This window comes from Hemiscyllium ocellatum, chromosome 6 (genome assembly GCF_020745735.1).
Source record: "Hemiscyllium ocellatum isolate sHemOce1 chromosome 6, sHemOce1.pat.X.cur, whole genome shotgun sequence".
Taxonomy (NCBI): Eukaryota; Metazoa; Chordata; class Chondrichthyes; order Orectolobiformes; family Hemiscylliidae; genus Hemiscyllium; species Hemiscyllium ocellatum.
The window spans coordinates 68,626,921-68,654,679 of NC_083406.1; the positions used below are offsets into that span (position 1 = coordinate 68,626,921).

Genomic DNA, 27,759 nt, shown 5'->3' on the forward strand with positions numbered 1-27,759 from the left:
GTAGCTATGAATATTTTAAGATTTTCTAATAGTTATAGTACGGTAGTAGATCAAATGAAGGTGACAACTTTAAAGAATTTGCCATGCACTTTTTCCATAATAGGCTGTCTAAGACTTTTTTTCCTAATGGCAAATGGCTGCTGAATCACACATTGGTAGTTCTCCAGTGTACTACATAAGTTGCAAAGGTGTGATTTAAGTTTAATGTTTTGTCAATAATAAAACGCAATTATAAAAATGAGTAACATTATAAGTTAGGTGCAGCATTTTATCAGTTTCTTTCATAATAATTTGACATTGCATATTAAAATAAAGTTTTATGATTAAAAGTGGAAAGGGATAATGGTATTTTGAAACAATAGTGATATTTCAAACAATAATTAAGAGCTAATATAAGCAACTGAGAACTAAAAAAAAAGTGGAACCTTTCTTTTGCTTAATAGAATGTGAACGACTGTATTTTGTGACAGATGGACACAGGACAACACAACAATGTGAAAGTTTTAAAGGTGAAGAAGGATATTAAGGTTGGAACATAGGTTGGAGAAAAAGATAGGTTAAAGACCATGTTTTGAGAAGGAAGGTGATAGAGAATTTGCAAGGAAGATGTCCAGTTTTTGAGGAAGCAATCAACTTTAGACAGCTGGCAATGTAGGAGAAATGATTGAATAGTCAGAAATTGAGAGATAAGGAAACCAGGGAAACAGAAGTGGGTATTATAAATTCCAGTCTTGCTATAGATATCCTGTAAGGAATAATGGAGTTAATAACTCCCGTAAATAGTAGGAGTGTCTAACATTTCTGGAAGTGACACTCATGTTCATAAACTTACCAGCGTATACAATGAATTAAGGATTTGATAAACCTGATCTAGTAACCAGATTCCTAAATTAAATGGAGTTATTCCCAGAAGCCTATCTCTTAGTATGATCTTTCATAGACTGTTACGGTTTGACTATCCAGGTGAATCTGTATTAGACTTTCCAGCTGGATAATGAATTTTCCCTAGATATCAAGCAAATCCTTCCTTAATTTCTTTTAAATTATAGTGTTCACTTTGGACATTAGCTAATAATTCACGAGAATGGTATGATTGACCTCATTTTTCCTCTATAAATTCTTCCACTGGTTACAACAAATTTTAAATTTAACCAGGTCAGTGAAATGGCCAAATATATCAATATTAGGCCATATCAGGTTCAGCATTTTGAACAAGGCAATCAGGTGTCTTTATTTAATGATACATAATTTATTGCCAAAACAAATGTATTCAAACAAATCTGTAGTGCAAAGATTATTGACAAAGAATAAAATAAAACCTAACTCTCTCTCACACAAGCACGTGTGCGCGCAAGGATAAATCATGAGTTGTCATAAATGATGATCTCAAAGTTATTCTGCACACACATGAGGTCATGAACAGCATAACTCACTGTCTTCTTGTATCAATGGTGGACATGTGCTTCAACGTGTACTTAACAGCCAGTAATAATCCCAGCATTTCCTTCTCCACAAGGAGGGTTCTCTTTGGTATTGATTTAACTTTTCGGAGAAATATCACACTGGTTCTGTATACCTTTCATGTGGTATCTTATCAAATTCCTTCTGAAAATCCAGGTACAGTACATCAATAGTGTCCTCTTTGTCCACAGCATATGTTACTCCTTCAAAAAACTCCAATAAATTCTTTAAGCATGAACTTCCTTTCACAAAGTCATGCTACTCTTCCTGATCACCGTGAATGTTTCTAAGTGCCCAGCCATAAACTCTTTAATGATCAATTCTAACACCTCCCAGCTAACTGGATAGCTGGTTCCTGTTTTCTGCCTCCCTTTCTTTTTGAATAAAGGAGTTATATTTGCTACTTTGCAGTCAGATGGAAACTTTCCAGAATTTAGGAAATTTGGGAACATTAACACCACTACCTCATTAGTTAACTCATTTAAAAGCCTCAAGTAAAGTCCATGTAGATCCAGAGACTTGTGAGCCTGCAATTCCATCAGCTTGCTCAGTACTTCTTCCATTATGATTGTAATTTCACCAAGTTCCTCTCTTTCATCCACCTTCTGATCTACAACTATAGCTGTAATGTTTTATAGTGAAGTTAGAATCAAAATATTTGTTCATTGAATCTACAATTTCTTATTATCCACTATTAACTTCCTATTCTCACTCTGTGGCAGATCAACACTCACTTTGCTTATATTTTTCCTTCTTAAGTATTTATAGAAACTTTTGGAATCTCTTTTTACATTTGCAGCTAGCTTCCTCTCATGCGCAAATTTATTTGTTCCAATTGACCTTTTAGTCATTCATACTTTATATTCTGATTTGTACTGCTGGGTATTAAGAAGGTGTATAAGACAAGGAAATTCCAGCATCTTCAACATTCTGTTTCATATTGGATGGCACAGGCCCTGTGATGGACAGCCTTGTGATGCTGGGCTCCATAAAATACAGGAATTGCAGGGTCTTTGTGCCCTGCCAGCTCTGATTTGCTCTTTTCTGTTGTGGGTCAATTTGTTCTCCATGATAGAGGGCAAAATGTCAGTAATCATGTTGCACTGAGTCTGGGTGATGTACCCATGGCATAGTTGAATGGCTGAAGATATGTAGTAGGAGTGAGAGGTCACTATGAGGCTGACAGCATTAGTGGTGTGTGAGGGTGATATGCAATTCCTGGTCTTTAGGTATAGGTTCTGACTGGAAGTATCATGCTACTGATTGAGTGAAAGAGGTATGGTACATCGAGTAACTTAAGAGGCTAGTGCTGTGGTAGGTAAGGAGATAGAACATAGAACAGTACAGCACAGTACAGGACCATCAGCCCACGATTTGGTGTTGAGTACTTATTTTAATCTAAGACAAATCTAACATATGCATCCCTCAATTTACTGCTATCATTGTACTTGTCCAGCAGTTGCTTAAATGTCCCTAATGTGGGAGGATCTAAGATGGCGGCGATCTGAGAAGATCACACTGCAGAGCTTCGCATCGCAGCAGGAGCAGTGGAAAGATTGTGGAGCCCCAAGAAACAATTAAAAATTGACTCACCTGTATTTTCAGCTGTCCAGAAATGCCTAAAAAGTGAGAAGGAGCATCTGAGGCCCGACCTGCAGCTCAGCCTGCAGCAGCCTCGGAGCCGATTACTCTCCAGGACCTGGTGAACCAGCTCTCGAAATCTCGCGAGATGTTGGGGAAACAGATTGAAGAGAAGCTGGCTCCAGTCTCTCTCATGCTGCAGAAGCATGAGCAGCAGCTGGGAGACCTGGAGAAGAGGACGGATGAGGTGGATCACAGGGTCACAGTGGTGGAAGCTGATGCCAATTCATTCAAGGAAGAGATCCAAGCCCTGAAGACGCAGGTTTGTAATTTGCGTGACTAAGTGGATAATCTTGAAAACAGGGGCAGGAGAAAAAACATTCAGATCATCGGTCTGCCTGAGCGTAAGGAAGGTGAGCGGCCTGCGGAATTTGTTGAAGATTGGCTTCCAAAATTCCTTGACTTGGAAACTGGCATGAGAGGATTGAAGATAGAGAGGGCTCACCAGGTCACAGCACGGAGGTCGGGTCTGGGTCCATGCCCTTGTCCTTTCCTGGTGCGGTTCCATCATTACCGGGATAAGGAGAGAGTCATGGAGGCTTCCAGACTGCAGGGGAAGGATCCAAAGGCCCTAATTTATGAGGGGTCTAAGATCATGTTTTTTCAGGACTTTTCAGCAGTGGTGATCCAGAAACGAAAATCGAATGATGGTGTCAAGAGAAGACTGACGGAACTTGGGATTCAGTACTCCCTGAGATATCCGGCAGTGCTTCAGGTCATGCATCTCTTTGACACATCGAAGAAGGCAAGAGACTTTGTGGACAAACTAACTTAATTTAAACAATTGTAGTATGTATAAATATTGTTGCTTGGGTATGCATTTATCATTCTGTAAAAGAAATGGAGGAAATCCGTTTGGAGCTTTGTTTTTCCCCTTTTTTTTCCTCTATGGATAATAATTTGGTTCAAACTATGTCTAGCGGTGGTTGAGATGTACATTTTAAATTTCTAAGTTAGGACATACCAAAGGATGGGTGGGGTATTTATGCCCCTTTTGTTTTAATAAAAGAATTTTTTTATTCATACTGATATTCTATGGGGTGTTTATTCTTTTTAGCTTGTGCTTGCGATACGGCTCTAGTTGAGAGAAGTGAAGGTGGTTGAGATGGTTAGATGCCTATTTATGGGCAGTTCGGAATGGGTAGTTCCCCCTCCGGGCAGGGGGTGAGTTTCCCTACTCAGTGCTATTGGCACTTTATATGTTGGTTTGTTTTCTGGTTTTTATTGTTTTTTATTTTTAATAATTTTGTATGTTTGTTAAATGTAGTGGTTTTAGTTTATGTAGTTTTTATATTTGGTGGACCATGCGACACTAAGGCTCAGCAATTTGTGGTTCGGGTTCCTCCTCTCTGGAATTTAAATGTAATTGCTGAAGATTATGGCTAATGATTTGATTAAACGGTGTACCTGGAATATCAAGGGAAGTCACTCACTAATTAGGAGGAAGAAGGTACTCTTGAGTCTTAGAAAGGAGAAGGTGGATATTGCTTTGTTACAGGAGACACATTTAGATGACAAGGAGCATCTGAAATTACAGCAGAATGGTTTTGACTGAGTTTATTTTTCATCATTTAATACCAGAAGTAGGGGAGTGGCTATGTTGGTTAGGAAAATCTCTCATTTAAATTGTTGGAATGTGTTAAAGACACATATGGAAGGTTTGCAATTCTTAGAGCCTTGATAAATGGGGAAGAATATGGCATTTTAAATGTTTATTGTCACCCAACTCATTCTCTTAAATTCTTGGTAGATGTTTTTTCTAAACTGATAAGTCTCAAGTTATAGGGGGAGATTTTAACTGCCTCATGAACCCCACAGTAGACAGGTTGCCTAAAGGTCCCTCGATACCCTCTGCACAAACTAAACGGTTATTGGGTTTGTATGGGGAATTAGGGTTGGTGGACGTTTGGAGGCGTCTCCACCCTACAGGTAAGGATTTCACATTTTTCTCCAATCAGCATAGATGCCACAGAAGGATTGATTTTTTTTTCCTGACCCCTGTGGTAACCCTGGATCTGGTGACATTCTGTATGATTGGTAATATTGCCATCTCTGATCATGCTCCAGTGTACCACATGGTTAAGATTAAGGATGTTACAGGGCATTCAAGGTACTGGCGAATGGACTCCTTTATTCTCATGTACAGTAAGTTTGTGGAGTATTTCTCTAGGGAATTTCAGGCATTCCTAGACATCAACATAGGCTGGGTTGATAGCTCATCTGTTCTCTGGGAAACTGCCAAAGCTTATGCCAGGGGGTTAGTTATTTCATATTCCACCAGTAGGAAGCGGCAGAAGGGTGAGCAGCAACGTCTCCTTGAAGCGCGGTTGAAGGCAGCCGAGAAGGCCTATTTTGACAGACCCTCACTGGTCAAACTACTGAGGATTACGGCACTGCGGTCTACACTAAATTCCGTGCTCACGCAGACGGCAAAGAAGGAGCTGGCTTTTGCAAAGCAAAGGTTATACGAGCATGGTGACAAGCCAGGCAAATACTTAGCATACCTTGCCAGAAAGAGAAGTGCCCCACAAACCATTACAGTGATTAGGGAAGGGTCTGGGAACCTACAATTTAATTCTAAAAAGATTAATGCGGCGTTCTAGAGATTCCACTCTAAGTTATATCAGTCTGAGAATTGTGAGGAAATGGCCAAAATGGAATCCTTTTTTAGAGGTCTGAAGCTCCTGGGTGTGACTCCCGAACAACAGTCCTTTCTCAATGCCCCATTATCAGAGCAAGAAGTGCAGGAAGCTGTGAGGCAGCTTCAGAGTGGAAAGGTGCCCGATCCTGATGGACTTCCCAGTGAATTCTATAAGGAATTTATAAGTATACTGTCAGCCCTGGTGCTGAATATGTTTAATGATTCATACAGTCATGATTGTCTCCCACCATCTCTGAGAGAGGCCAGTATTTCACTTATCCTTAAAAAAGGGAAGGATCTGGAAGACTGTGCTTCATACAGGCCCATCTCACTCTTAAATGTGGACTTTAAGATCCTCTCTAAGGCTCTTGCGTTAAGGCAGGAGACTGTGTTACCCCCTATTATTAAAGAGGATCAGATGGGCTTCATAAAGGGTCACAGATCCTCCAAGAATGTTAGGAGACTGCTTAACATAATTTAAGCATGCTAACAGCAGTCAATACAGGGATTGGTGATTTCTTTAGATGCAGAGAAGGCATTTGACCGAGTTGAATGGCTGTACCTTTTCTATATTCTAGACCAGTTTGGGCTGGGTGAAGTTTTCATAAGATGGGTAAAGGTTCTCTACAGTGTACCTCTTGCGGCGGTCATTACCAACAGGGTACGATCAAGCAATTTTAATATTTCTAGGGGCAGCTGGCAGGGCTGTCCCCTTTCACCATTACTTTTTATGTTGATGTTTGAATCATTGGCAGAGGCCATTCGTGGGGATTTCAATATATCAGCTCCAGAAGTGGGATCAAAATTACATAAGATCTAGCTGAAAGCAGACGATGTTCTAATTTTCTTGACAAATCCAGCAGTCTCAGTGCCTTGCCTGATACAATGCATTCACACATTTGGCGCTTTTTCAGGGTATAAGGTTAATTTTGCTAAATCAGAGGCTATGCCTATGGGTGGTCTTACAAAAGAGTTGGCTCTTGAGAGTGACTATAGATTCCCATTTAGGTGGTCACAGGGGGGTTTTGTGTATTTGGGCATATTCATTACTCCAGTTCTGGATTGGCTATTCAAAGCCAATTTGACTCAATTATTTGAAAAAATTAAACAAGACCTCCAAAGATTGGATGCACTTCCAGTCTCATGGTTGGGTCGGATAGCGCTTATTAAGATGAATAGTCTCCCTTGTTTGCTATACGCTATATAAATGCTCCCCCTGATTTTCAATAAACAAACACTCAGGAGACTGAACGGTTGGTTCAGCTCCTTTATCTGGCACTGTAAACAGCCCCTCATTAAATTAGCCAAACTGCAGTTGCCTCACAGATTGGGGGAAGTAGACCTACCGGACTGTGAATGTATGAGTGTTTTGTTTGGCTGGGCTGAGTTATTTCTCTACGTAGGTTTATACATTCGTACAGGTGGGTAGGTTGGGGAATTTTTTTTAGTATTTGCGTTTAGTTTTGTACTATTTTTGTACTGTTTTGAATTGCATTGTTTTGTATTTGTAATATTTAAAAATCTATTTTTTCTTAATAAAAATGTTATTTAAAAAATGTCCTTAATGTGTCTGACTCTACTACCACTGCACCCACCACTCTCTGCATAAAGAACCTACCTCTAACATCTCCCCTGTACCTTCCTCCAAACACCTTAAAATTATGACCCCTTGTGACAGCCATTTCTGCCCTAGGGAAAAGTCTCTGGTTATCTTCTCTCATTATCTTGTACGCTTCTATCAAGTGACCTCTCTTCCTTCTCTCCAGTGTGGAAAGCCAGAACTCACTCGACCTCACTTCATAAGACAAGTCCTGCAATCCAGGCAGCATCCTGGTAAATTCCTTTGCACCCTCTGTAAAGCATCCACATCTTTCCTGGACACAGCTCTCCAAGTGTAGTCTAATCAGGGTTTTATGGAGCTGCAGCAAAACCTCGCGGTTCTTAAACTCAATACCCCTGTTAATGAAAGCCAGAACGCCATACGCCTTCTTCACAATCCTATCAACTTGGGTGGCAACCTTGAGGGATCTATGTACATAGACCCTAAGACCCTGCTGTTCCTTCACACTGCCAAGAATCCTGTCTTTAACCCTGTATTCAGCATTCAAATTTGATCTTTCAAAATGAATCCCTTCACATTTGTCCAGGGTGAACTCCAACTGCCACTTCTCAGCCCAGCTTTGCATCCTGTCAATGTCATGCTGTAGCCTGCAACAGCCCTCAACACTAGCTACAGCACCACCAACCTTTGTGTCATTGGTATACTTATTAATCCACCCTCCCACTTCTTCATCCAAGTCATTTATAAAATCTACGAAGAGGCCCAAGAACAGATCCCTGTGGGACACCACCGGTCACCGACCTTCAGGCAGAATACTTTCCATCCACTACCACTCTCTGTCTTCTTTCGGCCAGGCAATTCTGTATCTAGACAGCAAAATTTCCCTGTATCCCATCCCTCCTAACTTTCTAAATGAGCCTCCCTTGGGGAACCTTATCAAATACCTTCCTGAAATCCATATACACCACATCCATAGCTCAACCTTCATGAACTTGTCTCGTCACGTCCCCAAAGAGCTCAATAAGGCTTGTGAGGCATGATCTGCTCCTCACAAAACCATGCTAACTATCTTTAATCAAACTATGTTTTTCCAAACAGTCATAAGTCCTATCTCTCAAAATCATTTCAAGTACCTTGCTCACCACAGATGTAAGACTGACTGGTCTGTAATTCTCAGGAATTTCCCTATTCCCTTGAACAGAAGAACAACATTCGTCTCCCTTCAATTATTACTCCTCCCGTGGAGAATGAGGATGCAAAGATCATCACCAGCAATGCAGCAATTCAATCCACGCTTCCCGTAGTAACCCTGAATATATCTGGTCCAGTCCTGGGGACTTCTCTACCTTGACGCTTTCCAGAACTGAGCACATCCACTTCCTTAATATCAATCTGTTCAAGCTATTAACCTGGTCCACGGTTTTCTCATGATCAGCAAGGTCTCTCTCTCTAGTGAAAACTGAAGCAACAAATCATTTAGGGCCTCACCTACCTCTTCAGACTCCAGGCACAAGTTCCCTCTACTATCCCTGATTGGCCCTACCCTCTCTATGATCTTTCTCTTATTCCTCACGTATGTATGGAACACATTACGGTTTTCCCTAATCCTTCCCACCAAAGCCTTTTCATGGCCCCTCCTAGCTCTCCTCAGTCCATTTAGAGTTCTTTCCTAGCTACCTTGTAAACCTCTAAAGCTGTGCCAGATGCTTGCTTCCTTAACCTTAAGTAAACTTCCTTCTACTTTTTGACAAGGAACTCCTCTGCTCTTGTTATCCAAAGCTCCTTCACCTTACCATTCCTTGCTTGTCTCAGTGGGATAAAGTTTTCCAACACTCGCAACAAGTGCTCCTTAAACAGCCTCCACATTTCTGTTTTGCCTTTCCTGTAGAACAATTATTCCCAATTTATACTCCACAGCTCCTGTCAAATAGCAAGATAATTTCCCCTTCCCCAATTAAATATCTCCCATACTGTCTGCCCCTATCCCTCTCCATGGCTATGGTAAAGGTGAGGAACTTGTGGTCACTATCAGCAAAATGCTCTCCTACATGAGGCATTAAATGAGAAGTTTAGCATCCAGGATTGTTGGCTATATTACAAGGTGTTCAAGGTGATATCCAATGAGACGGCCTGACAAGCTAGTGATGAAAGGATATTTCTCCTAATGGGCGAGCAAATGAAGGGGGACAGTTTAAACATAGAGTTGTTGAACTTGAGATGGTGAGGAGAATTCTGTCCTCTCAGCAGGTTGAGAGTCATATTTTTAGGATAGAGGTCGATAAAATTTTGACCAACAAGGGAGTCCAAGTTTGGGGATAGTCAGAATTGTGGAGTTTAGGCTCAATCAGATCAGCTATGATCTCAATGAATGAAGGAGTATGCTCAAGGGGCCAAAAGGATGCCCTCCTGTCCCTAATTTGTATCTTCACATATATATCATATGAACGTCCAATCACTCCCTATGAACATCATGTGACACCATGAAACCTCTCGAGTTACTGCTGTCATGTTGCCAGTCCCAGGTTTGAACAGCTGATCTTTCTGATCATTTTTCCCATTCTTTTCCCAGGATGGAATATCAGGATTTCCTGGCCCTGCCTCAGCACCTTGGAATATCACCTCCCATTCACCTGCAACAATTGTGCATTTGGACCCACATCCAACACTCTGGCCTAGTATTTATTTTTTAATCATTTCCATTGCAACAATGGGTTTACACAGATTTCCTTCAAGAATACAGGGTGGTTGTACCACATTCCTGATGAAGGATTTGTGCTTGAAACGTCAACTCTCCTGTTCCTCGGATGTTGCCTAACCGGCTGTGCTTTTCCAGCACCACATTCTTTGATTCTGGTTGTACCACATGAATGGTACAGAGCACTGCACAGGCCATAGACAGCTTAGATACCTGGGAAGCACTGCAGAGCCAGTCAGGCCCACATTACAATCATGCAGATGTAATGCTTACACAAACATTATACAGATATAGTCACCATACCTTGGCCTATACAGGGCAGGTCTAAATTACAATTGCTGTGCCCAAAAACCATGCTTTAGTTGAATTTCTTTTAAAAAGTCAACAGACAATCTAATTCCTTTCCCAGTCCTTTTGGTAGAAAAACAATTTTTAAAAATCCTTGAAACACGATTATGGGTCTTTTTGAAGAAATGAGTCTAGAGATGACAAACCATGGATTGGCACGATGGCTCATTGGTTAGCACTACCACCTCACAGCACTAGGGACCTAGATTCAATTGTACCCTCAGATGATTGTCTGTGTGGAGTTCGCACATTCTTCCTGTGTCTGCGTGGGTTTCCTCCGGGTGCCCCGATTTCTTCCCACAATCGAAAGATGTGGTGGTTAGGCGGATTGGCCAAACTAAATTACTCATAGTGTCCAGGGATGTGCCGTCTGGGTGGGTTAGCCATGGGAAAGGCAGGGTTAGAGTAGGGAGATGTATCTGGGTGAGATGCTCTTCAGAGGGTTGGCGTGGCCGAATACCTGCTTCCACACTGTAGAAATGCTACACTGGACCTGCCATGCACTTGCACATTCAGAGGTGTGAGGGAAATGATAAAATGTCAGGGGATCAGGACCTGCTGTGGATGGGATGCCATAGTGGGGCAAATGTAGAGATGTTATTGGCAGAAATAGCTACATTGGAGATGACGGGGAAAAGGAGATGGAGGAAACAGCTTGTTTAGAAAGAAGAGGATGATCCTGCAAGAGTTGAGTTGGTTCAGGAGTATAAGACCAGATAAAATCTAACATAATCACAGTAGAGATAATGCTGAACAATTGTTGTACAATTAGATTTATGGTTTCTGATGCATGGTAGAGTGACAGTCAATATTAAGCTAACATTAGCTTTAACAGCAATGGAGGAAACATAATGGAGGCAGAGGCAATGGAACATAGCTGTGATAATGGATGGTTTTCCCAAAAAATGACAAAATCATGAAAGTCTAAATACTAGATTCAGCTCCAATGCTACCTCTTAGATAAGTAGTCTTAGGGTCATAAAACTGTAATTTTTAAAACTTTATTAATTATAAAAAGATACCTCTCATTTTCATTGATTGTAGTAGCAATGGTATGCCCTCCAGTGCTTCAATTAGCCAACTTTTAAACTTTTTGGCAAAATATCTGGCACTCTGAAGATGTTGCACAGAAAAGTCACCAAGAAAATCGCGAAGAAGAATTTCTTCTATCATCTGTTATGACAGTACACATGCATAGTAAATAACGGCATGCCAAAGAACAATGATGAAATGTATAGTTTTTTTTCAGTTAAATTTGACATTAACCAATATGGTGCAAAAGTATTGAAAGAAATACATCAGAAGACCAGAATAAATATGCACTTTCTTGTTGCTCTTCATTGGGAGGATACTGTCATTAAAAATAAAGAGCAATCAAATAAAATGAACCCATATTTAAAGTGAGTTCACCTATTAATAAAAATAAACAGGAGGAACAGCATATGAGGCAATAACATACTTTGGAGGAATATAGGATGTGACTTTAAAATTCACAACCAATTTCTGATCCTGAGCTGGCATTAATGGAGATGCTGGAGAAACGCACGTTGTAAAGTTGGAAAAATACAGTGACTTTTGTGTATTTTCTTTATCTCTCAGTGATCGGGAGCAAAACAGAGGACAGCGGGTCTCCCAGAGACTTCACTGGGCTATGGTATGTGCAATGCGCAAGGTTGGTTGAAGGAAAAAGAATAATTTTAAAAGGAGGAAAAGAAAAGTAACACATTATTATTATGGGATCAACCAGGTGCTGTATTGCCAATAGGTTGTAGGGAAGTTTGGGACACACAGACACAGAGCAGATTGCACATAGCATATATCAAACAGAAAAGAATCCTCCAGTGAATGATACGAAGCAGAAGCTAAAGTTGAAAATTTAATAATTAGCCCATTAAATAATGGTGTTACAGTGAGAAATTTGAGTGTTACTTTTTAAAAAACTGGTAAAGACGTTTCCCTGAAGACCAGATGCACTGTTAAAAAAAGGAACCAGTCATTAAGAAACATGTATCAAAATGGGACATTGAAAATTGTCAGAATGGTTATATTAGAAATATAACGTGCATTTAAATCATCCAAATCCTGAGTGCAGCAATAAGTTTAGAGCAACAGTTATCTGGTGTGAAAATGCTGGAGAAAATACAGCTGATTTGGCAGCATCTGTATAGACAGAGAAACAGTTAACATTTCAGGTTTGTGACTTTTTTTACGCTCCATCAGAACAGTAAAATGTTAGAGATGTTAATAGGTTTTGAGCAAGAGGTGGGTTTAGACAAAGACAAAAAGTAGGTCTGTAATAGGTGAAAAGCAGGAGAGATTGAATGACAGAAGTGTTAGTCCAGCAGAGTTGAAGGGAATGGTGATGGGGCAAGAAAAGAAACAAAGAAACAAAAGATGTACTGAGCAGATGTGCTGCTGCCTGGAAGAGATTTTATAAAACTGAAACAAGCCAAGGAAAGGAATAGGGGAATAACATGGGTAACAGTTTGTACACTGAAATTGTTGGGCTCAGTGTAAAGTGCCTAATGGAAAGATGAGGCGCTGTTTGTGAAACTTACATTGCGTTTCCCTGGAACAATGCAGCCGGAAAAGCTCAGAGGAATTAGTGTGAAAAGCAAAATGGAACATAAATAAAAGCTCTGTGTCAGATTCATGTACAGGATAGAGGGATTTCACAAAATGGCCATCCAGCTTTTATTTAGCCACTCCAGTGTAGGGAAAACCATACTATGCACAGAGTACAGTATTCTAGATTGGAAGAACATCTACATCGCTGCTTCACCTGGAAGGACTGTTTGGAGTCTAGGTCAGTGAAGGGAGAGGAGGATAAAGGGCAACTATTACAACTCTTTTATTTGTATGGAATGGTGCTGTGGGAAGGAGACAGGTTTTGGTATTACCTAGGAGTGGACCAATGAGTCATAAAGGTATCAGATTTCCAGGAGCTGTAGGATTCTACTTTTTGTTTACTTAGCTGGTGAGGCCACATTATGAAACAAAACAAGATCACACAGAGGCTATCAAAAAAACTTGACCAAATTTTGGTGATTCATCATAGGCATTGGCAAAAATCCAAGTCCCCGTTTATCACATTGGTGACACCTACAAAGTTTGGTATGGATGGACTACGGAGTGAAAAAGAAAACAGTTCGATTGAAGATGACTGGATACATTAAGAAAAGATTCACATTGGTAAGAGCCTGCATGGCTGACAGAACTAAATTAAAGCCTGTGTAAAGCTAATATGTAATTTAAAAACATGAAACCATGCTGAAAATCAAATTCCCTGCAAAACGTTTTGTGTATATTCATGACAAAGGTTGGATAGATGAAGAAGGAGTGAAGCTGTATTTCTAAGGTGTGGATTAGGCATCCTGGTGACCGAAACAAAGAACACTGCTCATCAGTGTTTAGAATCCACATAACGGATGGGAACATGGAGTACTTATGAAGAAATAACACCAAAATTGTGGATTAAACTGAGAAAGGGGGGCATACAATCCCTGGAGTTCAACCTTTGGACAAAGGAGTTGCAATAGCTCTCCTTTATCCTCTGCTCTTCACTGACCTACGCTCCAAACAATCCTTCCAAGCGAAGCAGTGATGTATGTGTACTTCTTCCAATCTAGAACACTGTATTTGCTGCCCATGGTGTGGTTTTCCCTGCACTGAAGTGAGGAAACAAAGACTGGGTGGTCACTTTGCGAAACCCCTCTATTCTGCCCGCAAACATGACATTGAGTTTATATACCACTTTGTTTTGCACACTGACCCTTTTGAACTTTGCCTGCTGCATTGTTCCACAGAAACTCAGTGTAAGTTTCAAGAATAGGTGGATGTTGGTGGAGAAAAAGAGTGAAAATATGCAATACTGCCCTTGATCTTTTGTGTGGTTTCACCATAAAATTATGGGATGCTACTAAGGTGTAAACCTTTCATTAGATTGTTAAAAAAAACTGCAGAATGTCCAATTCAATGAATGGAGCAAAAGATAAAATTGTTGTTGGGGTAATGATGGGTTGATTTTGAAACTGAAAGCACCAAATCTAGACCAGATTTCAATCCTTATGTTGATGCCAAAATCAAACAAACTCAGAATTAATTCAATGAATTCTTTGCATTTATTTCCAAAAGCAATTAACATTATGGTTCTTAAACTCTTTTGATTATGGTTAAATATATCCTTATAGAATTCATTCATTCAATAAAACATTTCACATTGATTTGCTTCGAATTGTCAGTATTTTCTTTGATATTTCAAATGGGCTGCTAGTGGTTGACATTCTACACTCTGTATAAGTCAACTGCTGCTTTTATAAGGAATTTTTAAGGCTTCAAATATTGATGTATATGCTGCGATCTATGGTATGTTTCATACATTGCCATCAGGAACCTTTCTGCCAGTATGAAGTTTTAATTACCTTGTACATTTGTGCATCATAAGAGCAGAAAAGCTGGCATATATCTGGGAAAGATGTAGCAATAGCATCATATGTGAACGACTCCCAGAACATCAAAAGGAGACTTCTGACCTACAATAATATATAATTATATATTATATTGACAGCTTTCCATTTTGATAACATTTTTGATCAGATAAATTGCTAATATTTGCAAACTTCATGCAATTTGAATTGGCATCATTCTATGCTATATACTATTTGGACGTCTGCTAAAATAGCACTACAAAAAATTGACTTCTTACTCATTCCACAGTCAAGCAAAAACATTGCTACTTGTTCTCAAAAATAACAAAAATGTTCTTACCATAGATTGCCCTTCACTATAACCTACCTGACAACACTGCTGAATATGCTCGACTGAGACAAGTTACCATTCTTTTCTGTCAAATAAGCAATAGTTGGTGCATTGATTGTGCACTGAACTTGATTAGTGTACAGAGATAATAAGAATTTACATTTATATTGTACTGGTCTTACACAAGAAGACATCTGGAAACTGGACATGGAGTAGTAGAGAAAGGGAAGAACAGTGCTTAGATTAAGACAGGTATTTCAGACAAGGCAAAAGGTAAAGGCTTGAGGAGGGTTTTTTTGAAAGGAAGTAAGAAATTCATTGAGAATTGTCTTTGTTACACACACTGTTTTCTATATTAAAACAGAGTATTAGTTAAAAGAATACTTGTCTCCAACACCTTAATCCAGCAAAGATTATTCAGCGTGTGAATTTTTTTATTGTTCTCCAGATCCTGGTCCCATTGTCAGGGCCACATATATTTGTCCATTCCTAATTACTCTGGGAAGGTGATGGTGGCCTTCCTCCAATTATACACCTGAATGTGTTAGGATGATGTTTCTAGGGATGGTATTAGGTGGGAGATCCTAAGGTTATTAAGCCTATTAAAATGAAGGAATAAATGAACCATGGCAGAATTTCAATGATGTATGACTCAGAGGGGACTTGAAAATAATAATGTTGTTACAACAATTCTACTTTCCCTTTCTTACAGTTGGAGTCATGGGAGGGGGTGTCACAATCTCCTTGAGAGAGCAGGTGGGGCATTAGTTTAACATCTGATTCAAAAGATGAGACCTCCTCTAGTGTAGCATTCCCCAGATATTACATTTTACTTTTATTGAATTGGCAAGAGGGCTACCTCTTGAACCAAGACTGATTAACAAAAAAGGGTTATCAATATTTTATTACACGATTTTTAAAAAATAACCTTGTTATTTTCATAGTCAGTTATGCCTGAATTTTTACTCATGCCTGAGGTGCCATACATTCATTGGCCAGATGTCAAGTGATACCTTGGGAATCAGAAAGGCTGAAAAGAAAATGACAGGAAGGTATAGGTAGGTGGGTCTGATGTCTCTTTGCTGCCATACTATTTGCCAACGACAGGAAAGGAGGGTGGTAGACTATCCACTGGGAGTACAATTGAACCACTTCCCTGTCTCCACCCATTGCAATCCTGCTAACTCCCAAAGGGCTCAGGGCATGGGTGCCCTCCTTTATAGGTCCTCAGAGTGATCGTATTGACCACAATGGCCTATCTGGCCCCAACATCCCCCTAACTTCATCTACCCTTCCTCAAGGCTGTCTCAGCTTCTGAGATGCCACCTCCTGGCTGCTGTAATCCATAACAATAGCCATTATTAGTTGGCACTGCAGCTGCAGGCTTCTGATTGAATGCTGGCAATATGTCTCATCAGGTCTGACAGCTGGAAGCAACATGAATACATCCTGCTGCCACCCTAGCAGCTGGGCTTCAGCCAATGTGGAAAAATTTAGCCCCTTGATAGATTATAACACACATGGAGGCCATTTGGTTCAAGTCAAAGCTGACTGTTTGCAGGCCAATCCAGTAAGTCCCATCCCCTGCTCTATCCCTATGTCCCTGCAAATGTCTCTTCCTTCAGCACCCCTTCAATTTCCTTTTGAAATCACTAGTAGTCTCCACTTGTGCCACCTGTGAAAGCAGTGAGGTAAAGGTCATGATCTCGAATCATTGTGCCATCAGATAATGAAATCAGCTTCAATAAAATCTCTTCTCAAATCACCTTCACTGCAAGGACAGCAATGCCAGCTTCTCCAACTTATCCTTGTAGCTAAACGCCCCTATGCCTGAGACCATTTGGATATGTCCTCTGCATTTCACAAGAATGTGCACATTTTTCCTGAAGCATGGTGAGCAGAATTGGAGCCAATACCCTCAAAGTGGCCTAAGCAGCGCTTTGTACAGTTTCAGAATAACCTTTTTGTTTTTGTACTCAACATGTCTATGACAACCACCATCCCATATATTTTACTACCTGCAATATCAATATATCCTGCCACCTTCAAAGATCTAGGCATATGACCTCACATTGTTCTATCCTTGCCAACTATGTAGGACTATGCCATTGAGTCTGTACGACTTCTCCCTATCCTTTTGATTAAAGTGGATCATTTCACACTTCCCTGTTCTAAATTCCACCTGCCACTTGTCTGCCCAATCTATGTCCTATTGCAGTTATAGAGTCATAGAGATGTACAGCATGGAAACAGACTCTTCGGTCCAACCTGTCCATGCCAACCAGATATCCCAAACCAATCTAGTAGCACCTGCCAGCACCCAGCCCATATCCCTCCAAACCCTTCCTATTCATATACCCATCCAAATGCCTCTCAAATGTTGCAATTGTACCAGCCTCCACCACTTCCTCGGCAGCTCATTCCATAAATGAATCACCCTCTGCGTGAAAAAGTTGTCCCTTAGGTCTCTTTTATATCTTTCCCCTCTCACCCTAAACCTATGCCCTCTAGTTCTGGACTCTCCCACCCCAGGGAAAAGATTTTGTCTATTTATCCTCATGATTTTGTAAACTTCTGTAAGGTCACCCATCAGCCTCCAATCTCCAGGGAAAATAGCCCCAGCCTGTTCAGCCTCTCCCTATAGCTCAAATCCTCCAACCCTGGCAACACCCTTGTAAATCTTTTCTGAACCGTTTCAACTTTTACAACATCATTCCGATAGGAGGGAGACCAGAATTGCATGCAATATTCCAACAGTGGCCTAACCAATATCCTGTACAGCTGCAACATGACCTGCCAACTCCTGGACTCAATTCTCTGACCAATAAAGGAAAGCATACCAAACGCCTTCTTCACTATCCTATCTACCTGCGACTCCACTTTCAAGGAGCTATAAACTGCACCCCAAGGTCTCTTTGTTCAGCAACACTCCCAAGGACCTTACCATTAAGTGTATAAGTCCTGCTAAGATTTGCTTTCCCAAAATGCAACACCTCGCACTTACCTCAATTAAACTCCATCTGCAACTTCTCAGCCCATTGGCCCATCTGATCAAGATCCCATTGTAATCTGAGGTAACCGTCTTCATTTTCCACTACACCTCCAGTTTTTATGTCATCTGCAAACTTACTAATTATACCTCTTATGCTCACATCCAAATCATTTATATAAATGATGAAAAGAAGTGGACCCAGCACAATCCTTGTTGCACTCCACTGGTCACAGGCCTCCAGTCTGAAAAACAACCCTCCACCACCACCCTCTGTCTTCTACCTTTGAGTCAGTTCTGTATCCAAATGGCTAGTTCTCCCTGTATTCCGTGAGATCTAACCTTGCTAACCAGTCTTCCATGGGGAACTTTGTTGAACGCCTTACTGAAGTCCATATAGATCACATCTACTGATCTGCCCTCATCAATCCTCTTTGTTAATTCTTCAAAAACCTCAATCAAGTTTGTGAGACACGATTTCCCACGCACAAAGCCATGTTGACCATCCCTAATCAGTCCTTGCCTTTCCAAATAAATGTACATCCTGTCCATCAGGATTCCCTCCAACAACTTGTCCACCACCAACGTCAGGCTCACTGGTCTAAAGTTCCCTGACTTGTTCTTACCACCTTTGTTAAACAATACACCACGTTAGCCAACCTCTGGTCTTCCGCCATCTCACCTGTGACTATCGATGATACAAGTATTTCAGTGAGAGGCCCAGCAATCACTTCCCTAGCCTCCCACAGAGTTCTAGGGTACACCTCATCAGGCCCTGGGGATTTATCCATTTTTATGCGTTTCCAGCACTTCCTTCTCTGTAATATGGACATTTTTCAAGATGTCACTCTCTATTTCCATTCATTCTATATCTTCCATGTCCTTTTCCACTGTAAATACTGATGCAAAATACAGATTTAATATCTCCCCCATTTTCTGAGGCTTCACACAAAGGCTGCCTTGCTGATCTTTGAGGGGCCCTATTCTCTCCCTGGTTACCATTTTGCCCTTAATGTATATGCAAAAGCCTTTTGGATTTTCCTTAATCCTATTTGCCAAAGCTATCTCCTGTCCCGTTTGTGCCCTCCTGATTTCCCTCTCAAATATACTCCTACTGCCTTTATACTCTTCTAAGAATTCACTCGATCTATTCTGTCTATACCTGACATCTGCTTCCTTCTTTTTCTTAACCAAACCCTCAATTTCTTAGTCATCCAGCATTCCCTAAGCCTACCAGCCTTCCCTTTCACCCTGACAGGAATATACATTCTCTGGATTCTCGTTATCTCATTTCTGAAGGCTTCACATTCTCCAGCCCTCCCTTTACCTGCGAACATTTGCCCCCAATCAGCTTTTGAAAGTTCTTGCCTAATACCATCAAAATTGGCCTTTCTCCAACTTAGAACTTCAACTTTTAGATCTGGTCTATCCTTTTCCATTACAATTTTAAAACTAATAGAACAATGGTTGCTGGCCCCAACGTGCTCCCCAACTCTGAGGGGATACCTCAGTAACGTGCCCTGCCTTATTTCCCAAGAGTAGGTCAAGTTTTGCACCTTCTCTAATAGGTATTAATTGATATTATCCTCACTGTTTGCAGGCTTGCAACCTAGCACTGACCTTTTGGCAACAACCCCCACTCTGAAAAGTAACAATTTATAGGGTGTCCCCATTTACAGCATCTGACTTAATGAACATTTTTACTTATGAACGTGATCCCATACAATACTGTATCAATATTAATTTTAAAACTCCGACATAGGAACATCGCTTTGTACTTATGACCGGCAATTTTATATTGTTCTGTATTATGTATTGACTGACGAACAGAACCCGTTCACAACTTGGCATCTGTCTGTACCACTGCTTTTGTCCTTAAACCAACTTTTTTTATCCAAACTTGTTTGACCCGCTTGTTCCATGGGCTTCAGTTTTGCTAGTCAATCTGTTATGTGGAACTTTGTCAAACATTTTCTTAAAACCTAAATAGGGCAGGCAGCATCCAAGGAACAGGAGATTCGACGTTTCGGGCATAAGCCCTTCTTCAGGCCGAAACGTCGAATCTCCTGTTCCTTGGATGCTGCCTGACCTGCTGCGCTTTTCCAGCAACACATTTTCAGCTCTGATCTCCAGCATCTGCAGACCTCACTTTCTCCTTAAAACCTAAATAGCTAACATTTTCACCTTATTCCCATCATTAGCTTTCTCTGTTACTTCATCAGAAAAGAACACAATCTGCCTTTTAACAAATCTTGCTGGCTGTGATTAATTACTCAAACTAACGCCAAATAGCTGTTTTTTTTCCCTTAGTTATTATTATTAAACCCTTACCCACCACTAATATTAAACAAAATAAAATCAAAATAATGCAGATGCTGGAAATCTAAAATAAAAACAGAAAATGCTGAAGAAATTCAACAGGTCTGGCAGCATCTGTGGAGAGAGTAATAGAGCTAACATTTCAAATCAATTAGACTTTTCTTCTGAATCAATATTAAACTGATGAATGATGGTTACTTGAAATATTCTCACACCCTTTCTTGAACAAGTACAGGTCATTCTGCTATAATGCATGTTTTCTCAAAACGAATTTGATGCATTGCGATAGACAAATTGGGGACACAGTTTCTAAAGTGCAAACGTTTAAAGCATGTGCTGGATGTAACACGATAGGTACTGTTTCCAAAGCGCAGTTTTTATATACCGTGGGGTTGCACAAGGAAGCAACCATCGCGTTATAGAACAACTGACTATATATAACTTTCCAACTTTCTGGCATCTTTCCTTGCATCTAGGAAAGATTAAAAGTTTAAGGCAAGCTCCTCTATTATCTGTGCCCCTATTTAAGAGTCATAGAGATGTTTAGCACTATAACTGACCCTTCAGTCCAACTCGTCCATGCCAACCAGATCCCCTAAATTAATCTTGTCACAGTTATCTGCATTTGGCCTGTTTCCCTTTAAACCGTTCCTATTCATGTGTCCATCCTGATGCCTTTCAAATGTTGCAATTGTACCAGCCTCCACCACTTCCTTAGATAGCTCACTCCATGCATGCATCATCCTCTGAGTGAAAAAGTTGCCTCTTAGATCCCTTTTGAATCTTTCCACTCTCACCTTAAACCTGTGCCCTCTAGTTTTTGGACTCCTCTACCTTGAGGAAAAGATGTTGACTATTCATCCGATCCATGCCCCTCATGATTTTATAAACTCCTATAGGATCATCCCTCAGCCTCCAACACTCCAGGAAAACAGCCCCAGCCTAGTTAGCCTCTCCCTACAGCTCAAAGTCTTCAACTAGCAACATACTTGTAAATCCTTTCTGAACACTTTCAAGTTTCACAACATCCTTCCTAAACAAGGGAGACCAGAACTGAATGCAGTATTCCAAAATAGCCAAACTAATATACTGTACAGCCACAAAATGACCTCCCAACTCCTATACTCAATGCAGTGACCAATAAAAGCAAACGCACCGCTGGCCTCCTTCACTAATCTGTCTACCTGAGACTCCATTTTCAAGGAACTGTGAACCAGTAATCCAAGGTCTTTGTTCAGCAACACTCCCCAGGACATTACCATTAAGTGTATAAATCCTGCCCTGACTTTTCCTACCAAAACGTATCACTTCACATTTATCTAGATTAAACTCCATCTGCCACTCCTTGGCCCATATGATAAGGTTCCCATCGTACTCTAACCTTCTTCGCTGTCCACGACATTACCAATTTTGATGCCATCTGCACTATACCTTTTATGCTCACATCCAAATCATTTATATAAATGATGAAAAACAGTGGACACAGCACCAATCCTTGCAGCACACAGCTGGTCACAGGCCTCCAATCCAAAAAGCAACCCTCCACCACCAATTCCTGCATCCCACCTATTTTATACCCAAATTGCTAGCTCTCCCTGTATTCCATGTGATCCAACCTTGCTAATCAGTCTACCATACAGAACATTGTCAAACGCCTTACAGAAGTCCATATAGACAAAGTCCACCACTCTGCCTTCATCAATCCACTTCTTCACTTCTTCAACAAAGTCAATCAAGTTTGTGGGACATGATTTCCCATGCACAAAGCAAGGTTGACTATCCCTAATCAGTCCTTGCCTTTCCATACACATGTAAATGCTGTACTTCCTCTGATGATCTGGGTTCAAGACACCCAACTTGATGGCTTCTCTACTTTAAATATGGCCAATCTTCCAGTCGCAACTGTTCCTCCATTTTCACTCCATCTGCTATTTCTATTATCTCAATTTCTACCAATATTTTGTCAACAAAACAGTTGGATTGATGTAACCATTTCCCTCTTCTGACCTTTACCTCTTTTCTGTGTTTCACTGTGCCACTCTAAGACTTGTGAAGAGGATACGCATAAATACTTATGGGAGAAAAAATAAATCACATTGTAAAAGTAGATTTTTCCTGAGCCTTTGGTTGCTTTATGAACTGGGCTCCCTATTTATGTCTGTTGACAAAAGTAAATTCCCATGCTATGTCTGGTTGAGATTTTTACAAGAATTACATACCTTGTCAAGTTGATTGCTTCTAATGTGCTGCAGGATTTCTTGGCAGTGGTTATAATATGAATCTGCAACTGCAGTAAACTAAGAAGACAACCAAAAATAAGTCACGATCCTTTTGTTGGCACAGACATAAGGAACATAATTTAAGGGGAATACTGGGTGGATAAGGATAAAAGAGATAAATACTTGCCATTTGAGTAGAATATTTTTTTTCGAATTCTTGTTCCCAGGAGGTAAATCGAGTTAATTCACATGTAGAGCCAGAGTTTTTTTCTGTCTTTATTATTAATAATAATGACATTAGTAACATTTAGTAGTTTACATGTGTTAACAAATATTTCTTAGCATCAAGTAAAACGAATGAGGAATACATTTTCTAATTTCCTGAGTATTTACTTGGTTATACAACTTAATGCATAGTATAGATAATTAATTAAGCAAAACAGTAACCTAATAAATGTCAGTCACAATTTGTAAAATAGAATGGCATTACTGTCATTCAACAGTTTACTTGATCATGCACTGAAAGTACTGTTAAGTGTTATTGTTATAATTTTGATTTTGAAATGGAAGCAAAGATTGGGCAGCACGGTGGCACAGTGGTTAGCACTGCTGCCTCACAGCGCCAGAGACCCGGGTTCAATTCTCGCCTCAGGCGACTGACTGTGTGGAGTTTGCACGTTCGCCCCGTGTCTGCGTGGGTTTCCTCCGGGTGCTCCGGTTTCTTCCCACAGTCCAAAGATGTGCAGGTTCAGGTGAATTGGCCATGCTAAATTGCCCGTAGTGTTAGGTAAGGGGTAAATATAGGGGTATGGGTGGGTTACGCTTCGGCGGGTCGTTGTGGACTTGTTGGGCCGAAGGGCCTGTTTCCACACTGTAATCTAATCTAAATGCATATCATTTTACTGCTGAATTATCACTGTTCAGCAAACTCAAGGGGGAAGACGGAAAGCTGTGGGATCTCAGGATTGCTATCTTCTCTGACTGCTGATCAGCAAAACAATTGAGTAAATAAAAAAGGGTGTGTTGGAGGCTGGAAGGAGAGCACACCAATGTGAAAAACTGAAGAAAATTCTCTGGCGTAAGCTTTCTAGGAGAGGATAAGGTTCACACGAACAGTTTGAGGGATGTGATTGATCTGGAATGTTGAATTAATTATTGAGAGATCGTTACATATATTGGGAGGATTGTATGATTGATTCCAAGTGGATGGTCAATGAGCACAAGAAATGAGAATACAACAATGACAATACAAATGTCAATGCAATTTAACCGTGAACATCGGAATAAAGATGGAGGAGACTGTAAATATTAAATACACTGTTTTGTGTGGTGCATACGGTGGTCTTGGCACTGTCTGTCACAAGGACAATTTGAATCTAGTTGCACCCCTCTCTCAGAGAAAGTGAACCACCAGGCTGGTCTGCCAGTCAAACTAAAAACGTGAATAAATTATTAAATAATGATCTCCATCTCAATATCGGCAAAGTGATGTCTCCTGGAGCCTACTGATTGTGGAAAGCTTTGTTTGAATCAGCAGACAGTGCATGGTTATGTCTCCTAGTCATGCAAACAATAGATTAATACAATAATAGAACATGCCTACAGCCCACCATGTCTATGCCGACCATGATAACATTCTAAACTATGCCATCTACCTGCACTTGATCCATATTCTCACTTTTCCCTGCCTGTTCATGTGTTCAAATAAAGAAAGACTTAATAGATTAGCTATGAATTCAGAGGAACATTGTGTCCCTACTTCTAGGCCAGAAGGCCTGGGTTTAGGTACCTGTTCCAGAGGGTGTCATAACAAACAAAAATCTACAGTAAGTAATCGCAGCAAACTGATCATATAGGATAGAAATCGCAGAAGGACAGGAAAATGGCTAAGCTAATGGGAAATAACTTGGGAATAGATGAAACAGCCAATCAGTCATTCAACTAATGAATGGCTTCCAGAAGAGGATGGAAACTAGGAGGAGGAATTCATCATGTGGCCATTCAAACCTGTTCCATCATTCAACATGATCATAGTTGATCTTCTATCTCAATACCATATTCCTGCTTTCTCTTCATACCACTTGATGCCTTTAATATCTAAACATTTATCAATCCCTTTCTTGAATAGACTCAGTGATCTAGCCTTCACAGTCTTCTGTGGAAGCGAATTCCACAAGTTGACCACCAAGTGAGTGAAGAATTTATTTCCTCATCTCAGTCCTGAATGGCCTACTCTATATTCTAAGACTGTGAGCACTGCTTCTAGACTCCCCAACCAGGGAAAACATTCTCCCTCATCTAGTCCATCGAGCCATGTTAGAACACTAAATGTTTCCATCAGATCAGGTCTGATCTTTCTAAGCTCTAGAGATTAGACAGTAGAGGATCAAACCAATCTCACTCTCGTTTGCTATTCTCAGTATTAGTCTAGTAAACATCCACTGCAGTCTGTTTATGGCAAGTATATCCTCTCTCTTAGGGAGGGAGACCAAAAGTGCACACAATATTCCAGGTGTGATCTTACCAAGGCCCTTTATAACTGCAGTGAGGCATCCCTACTTTGCAATGAAGGCCATACAAACTATTTGTCTCAGACCCATTTTATTATTGATTAAAATTATGCATGAACTTTTACAAAGGCTGGATTTGCTATGTAAATGCCTGAAATCCCGGATGTAAGAAAACTCAAAAAGGAAAAGCAAAATAAAACATGGAAAGCTAACAGAATACATTCATTGATGGGAAGAGGCACAACAAATTAAGCAGAAAGATCTCAGTCAAAGGTAATTTCTAAATGACCAAAAGTCAACTCAGATTGACCACCTGAGGAAAACTTGTTTGATGAAATTAAAACTATTTTGTTTAAATTTGTCAAAAAGGTACTGGATTTTGCGTGAGATTGTGTCAGTCCTAATTCTCAGTCTCCGCATTTAAGAAAGAAGAAGATTCTCCTATAAAATCTTTGATGTAAATACTCTCCATTTTAAGATGGAGATTTGGTAGGATGGGAACTACCTGTCTTCCCTAATCTTCAAAATCCAATTCATTTCAAAAATTATGACTCACTTATTAAGGATAACAGAATTGTCGCTGCCTACAAGGAATTTGCTGTGTGAAAGTGGAAAATCCCAATGGTGCTGCAGGGAGAGACTTTTAAAGAGGAACAGATCTTAAAGAGGGGAAAACTGCTCAGACATCAGAACAGTTGTTCACTGAAGGCCTCAGCATGTATTCAAGGTATGTGTACTATAGCACTCTCTCCCTATATTGGGGAATTTCAATGCCTTTACCACCACTTCCTGAAATTTACAGCTATCTTTCACATTAGGTGTGATCAGCACGTGGAAAGTTCTCTGAAGACCAGGTTCCTGTTCATATTTAAATACAGCAGTGACAAGCCTTGCCTCCAAAGGATTAATCTTTGTGACAATTCCACCCAATTTCAGGATAGATTGTGCAAAAACAATCCTCCCAAATATTAGCATTAGTCACATGCAGCTATGAATAATTACAGTAATATCTGACACATGCAACATCCAGCACCTGAATGACTTGCACGATTGTACGAGTCAGTTGAAAAAATATCAGAAGATTAGAAAAATGAGATTCTTGACATGAGAAAAAAAATAATTTTGTACTCAAGGTTTGAAAGGCATGATGGGAATGTCGCTGGTGAGTTGTGCAAGATCAATTTATATCTCACTACTCCATCTTTTAAATTCACTTCTATGCACTTGCTATTTTCCTGTGTATTGGAGAGAGCTACAATTCCTTATGGGAAAATCTGAATAGGTACTTAATAGCTCCAGCTCAGTCTATGCTCTTCTACACTCCATTCTTGTCAGCAGTCCCTAACATCTCAAGAATGCTCCTAGGTAGCAACCACCTGCGCTCCCAACCCACACTATCCCCATTCACAGAGGAAGGCATTGGATATGAATCAGCCCCACCACATTATCATGGCACACCGCTGACTCACTTCAATGCTGAACTTTGGAATACACTGATTCCTTTCATTGTAATGCCAGGCCATTTTGTATGCTGAGAGAGATACCCATCTCATGATCACTGCTGGCACACCTCCAGGCTCCTGACTTGTTCTCTTGTGCTTACCATTTTGTGCCTAGCCTTGCATTTTTGTGCTTTGCCCTCTCACTCAAACCTCACAGGCTCAGACAATGGCTGCCTTGCCTTCCCTTTCATGCAGACACAAAGCTAGTAGCTTGTCATGGTTATCAGCAAAGATCAGTCAAGGGGGTGGTCATGTTGTTCTATGGCACTCTGCTACATTGATGTCACACCTACAGCATGTGCCAGTAGTATATTTGGAATACACATTGCATATCTCTGGAACAACTAGCTTCCTCTGAAGCTTGGGCTACATTTTAACTCATATACTTGGCAGAAAGCAATTAAAATGTAGGGGGGCTACTTGTCCACTGTCCAGTGCCAATGTAACCATGTTTAAATTCAGTTCAAGAACACCCACTTCCTAGCTGCCTGAGTACTCTTTAAATACACAGATTGGGTTTTGATGGCATCATTGGCTATTTGAACTGAAAACTTGAACAGGGAGCAGCAGGCTCCACATGGAGTCAAACCATTTGTGGCTGGAACAGCTGGCAGGAAAGGTTTCAAACTAATCTTTATGTTTCTTTGGACCAACATTTAGTTGTTCATCAGATCCATTGCAGCTAAGTTAACAGAAAACATTAAATATGAGAATTTTGTTTGGGGATAGTATTAAGGGATATGGAACCAAGGTAGTTGAATTACATTAAAATACAGATCAATCATGAGCTAATTGAGTGGTAGAACAGACAATCCATGATGCTGTACAGCTGGGTGAGGCAGTCATGTTGTGTTGCACAGATTAAAATTATGGCCTACATAGACATCCCAATACTGTATACACTGCTTGGCAGTCCAAGTATGAACACCTGAACTGCTGATGCTGGGGCTGAACAACTCAAGTTCAGTTGAGGGCAAGTCCTGAATCAGCAACTGGAAGAGACCTTCAGCCAAAAGGTTACAAATCTTTCAATTCCAATTACACTGTTTTCCTTCTTCTGTGCTTCACGAAGAGCTGCCTCTTTCAGCTCACCATTGGCTTCTGTCCCTCTGAGT

General features: G+C 40.5%; 1 protein-coding gene across 1 annotated transcript in view; it reads right to left on the reverse strand.

The window, feature by feature from the left end:
* LOC132816932 (DNA-binding protein RFX8-like) overlaps positions 1 to 27,759 on the reverse strand; it is a 93,734-nt gene that overhangs the window by 34,148 nt on the left and 31,827 nt on the right. The window contains exons 6-9 of the mRNA XM_060826956.1: positions 22,820 to 22,906; positions 22,633 to 22,710; positions 14,769 to 14,879; positions 11,370 to 11,520 (exon numbers count right to left, since the gene is read on the reverse strand). Of these exons, the coding sequence (XP_060682939.1) occupies positions 11,370 to 11,520; positions 14,769 to 14,879; positions 22,633 to 22,710; positions 22,820 to 22,906 (427 nt within the window). The remainder of the gene's footprint in view (positions 1 to 11,369; positions 11,521 to 14,768; positions 14,880 to 22,632; positions 22,711 to 22,819; positions 22,907 to 27,759) is intronic.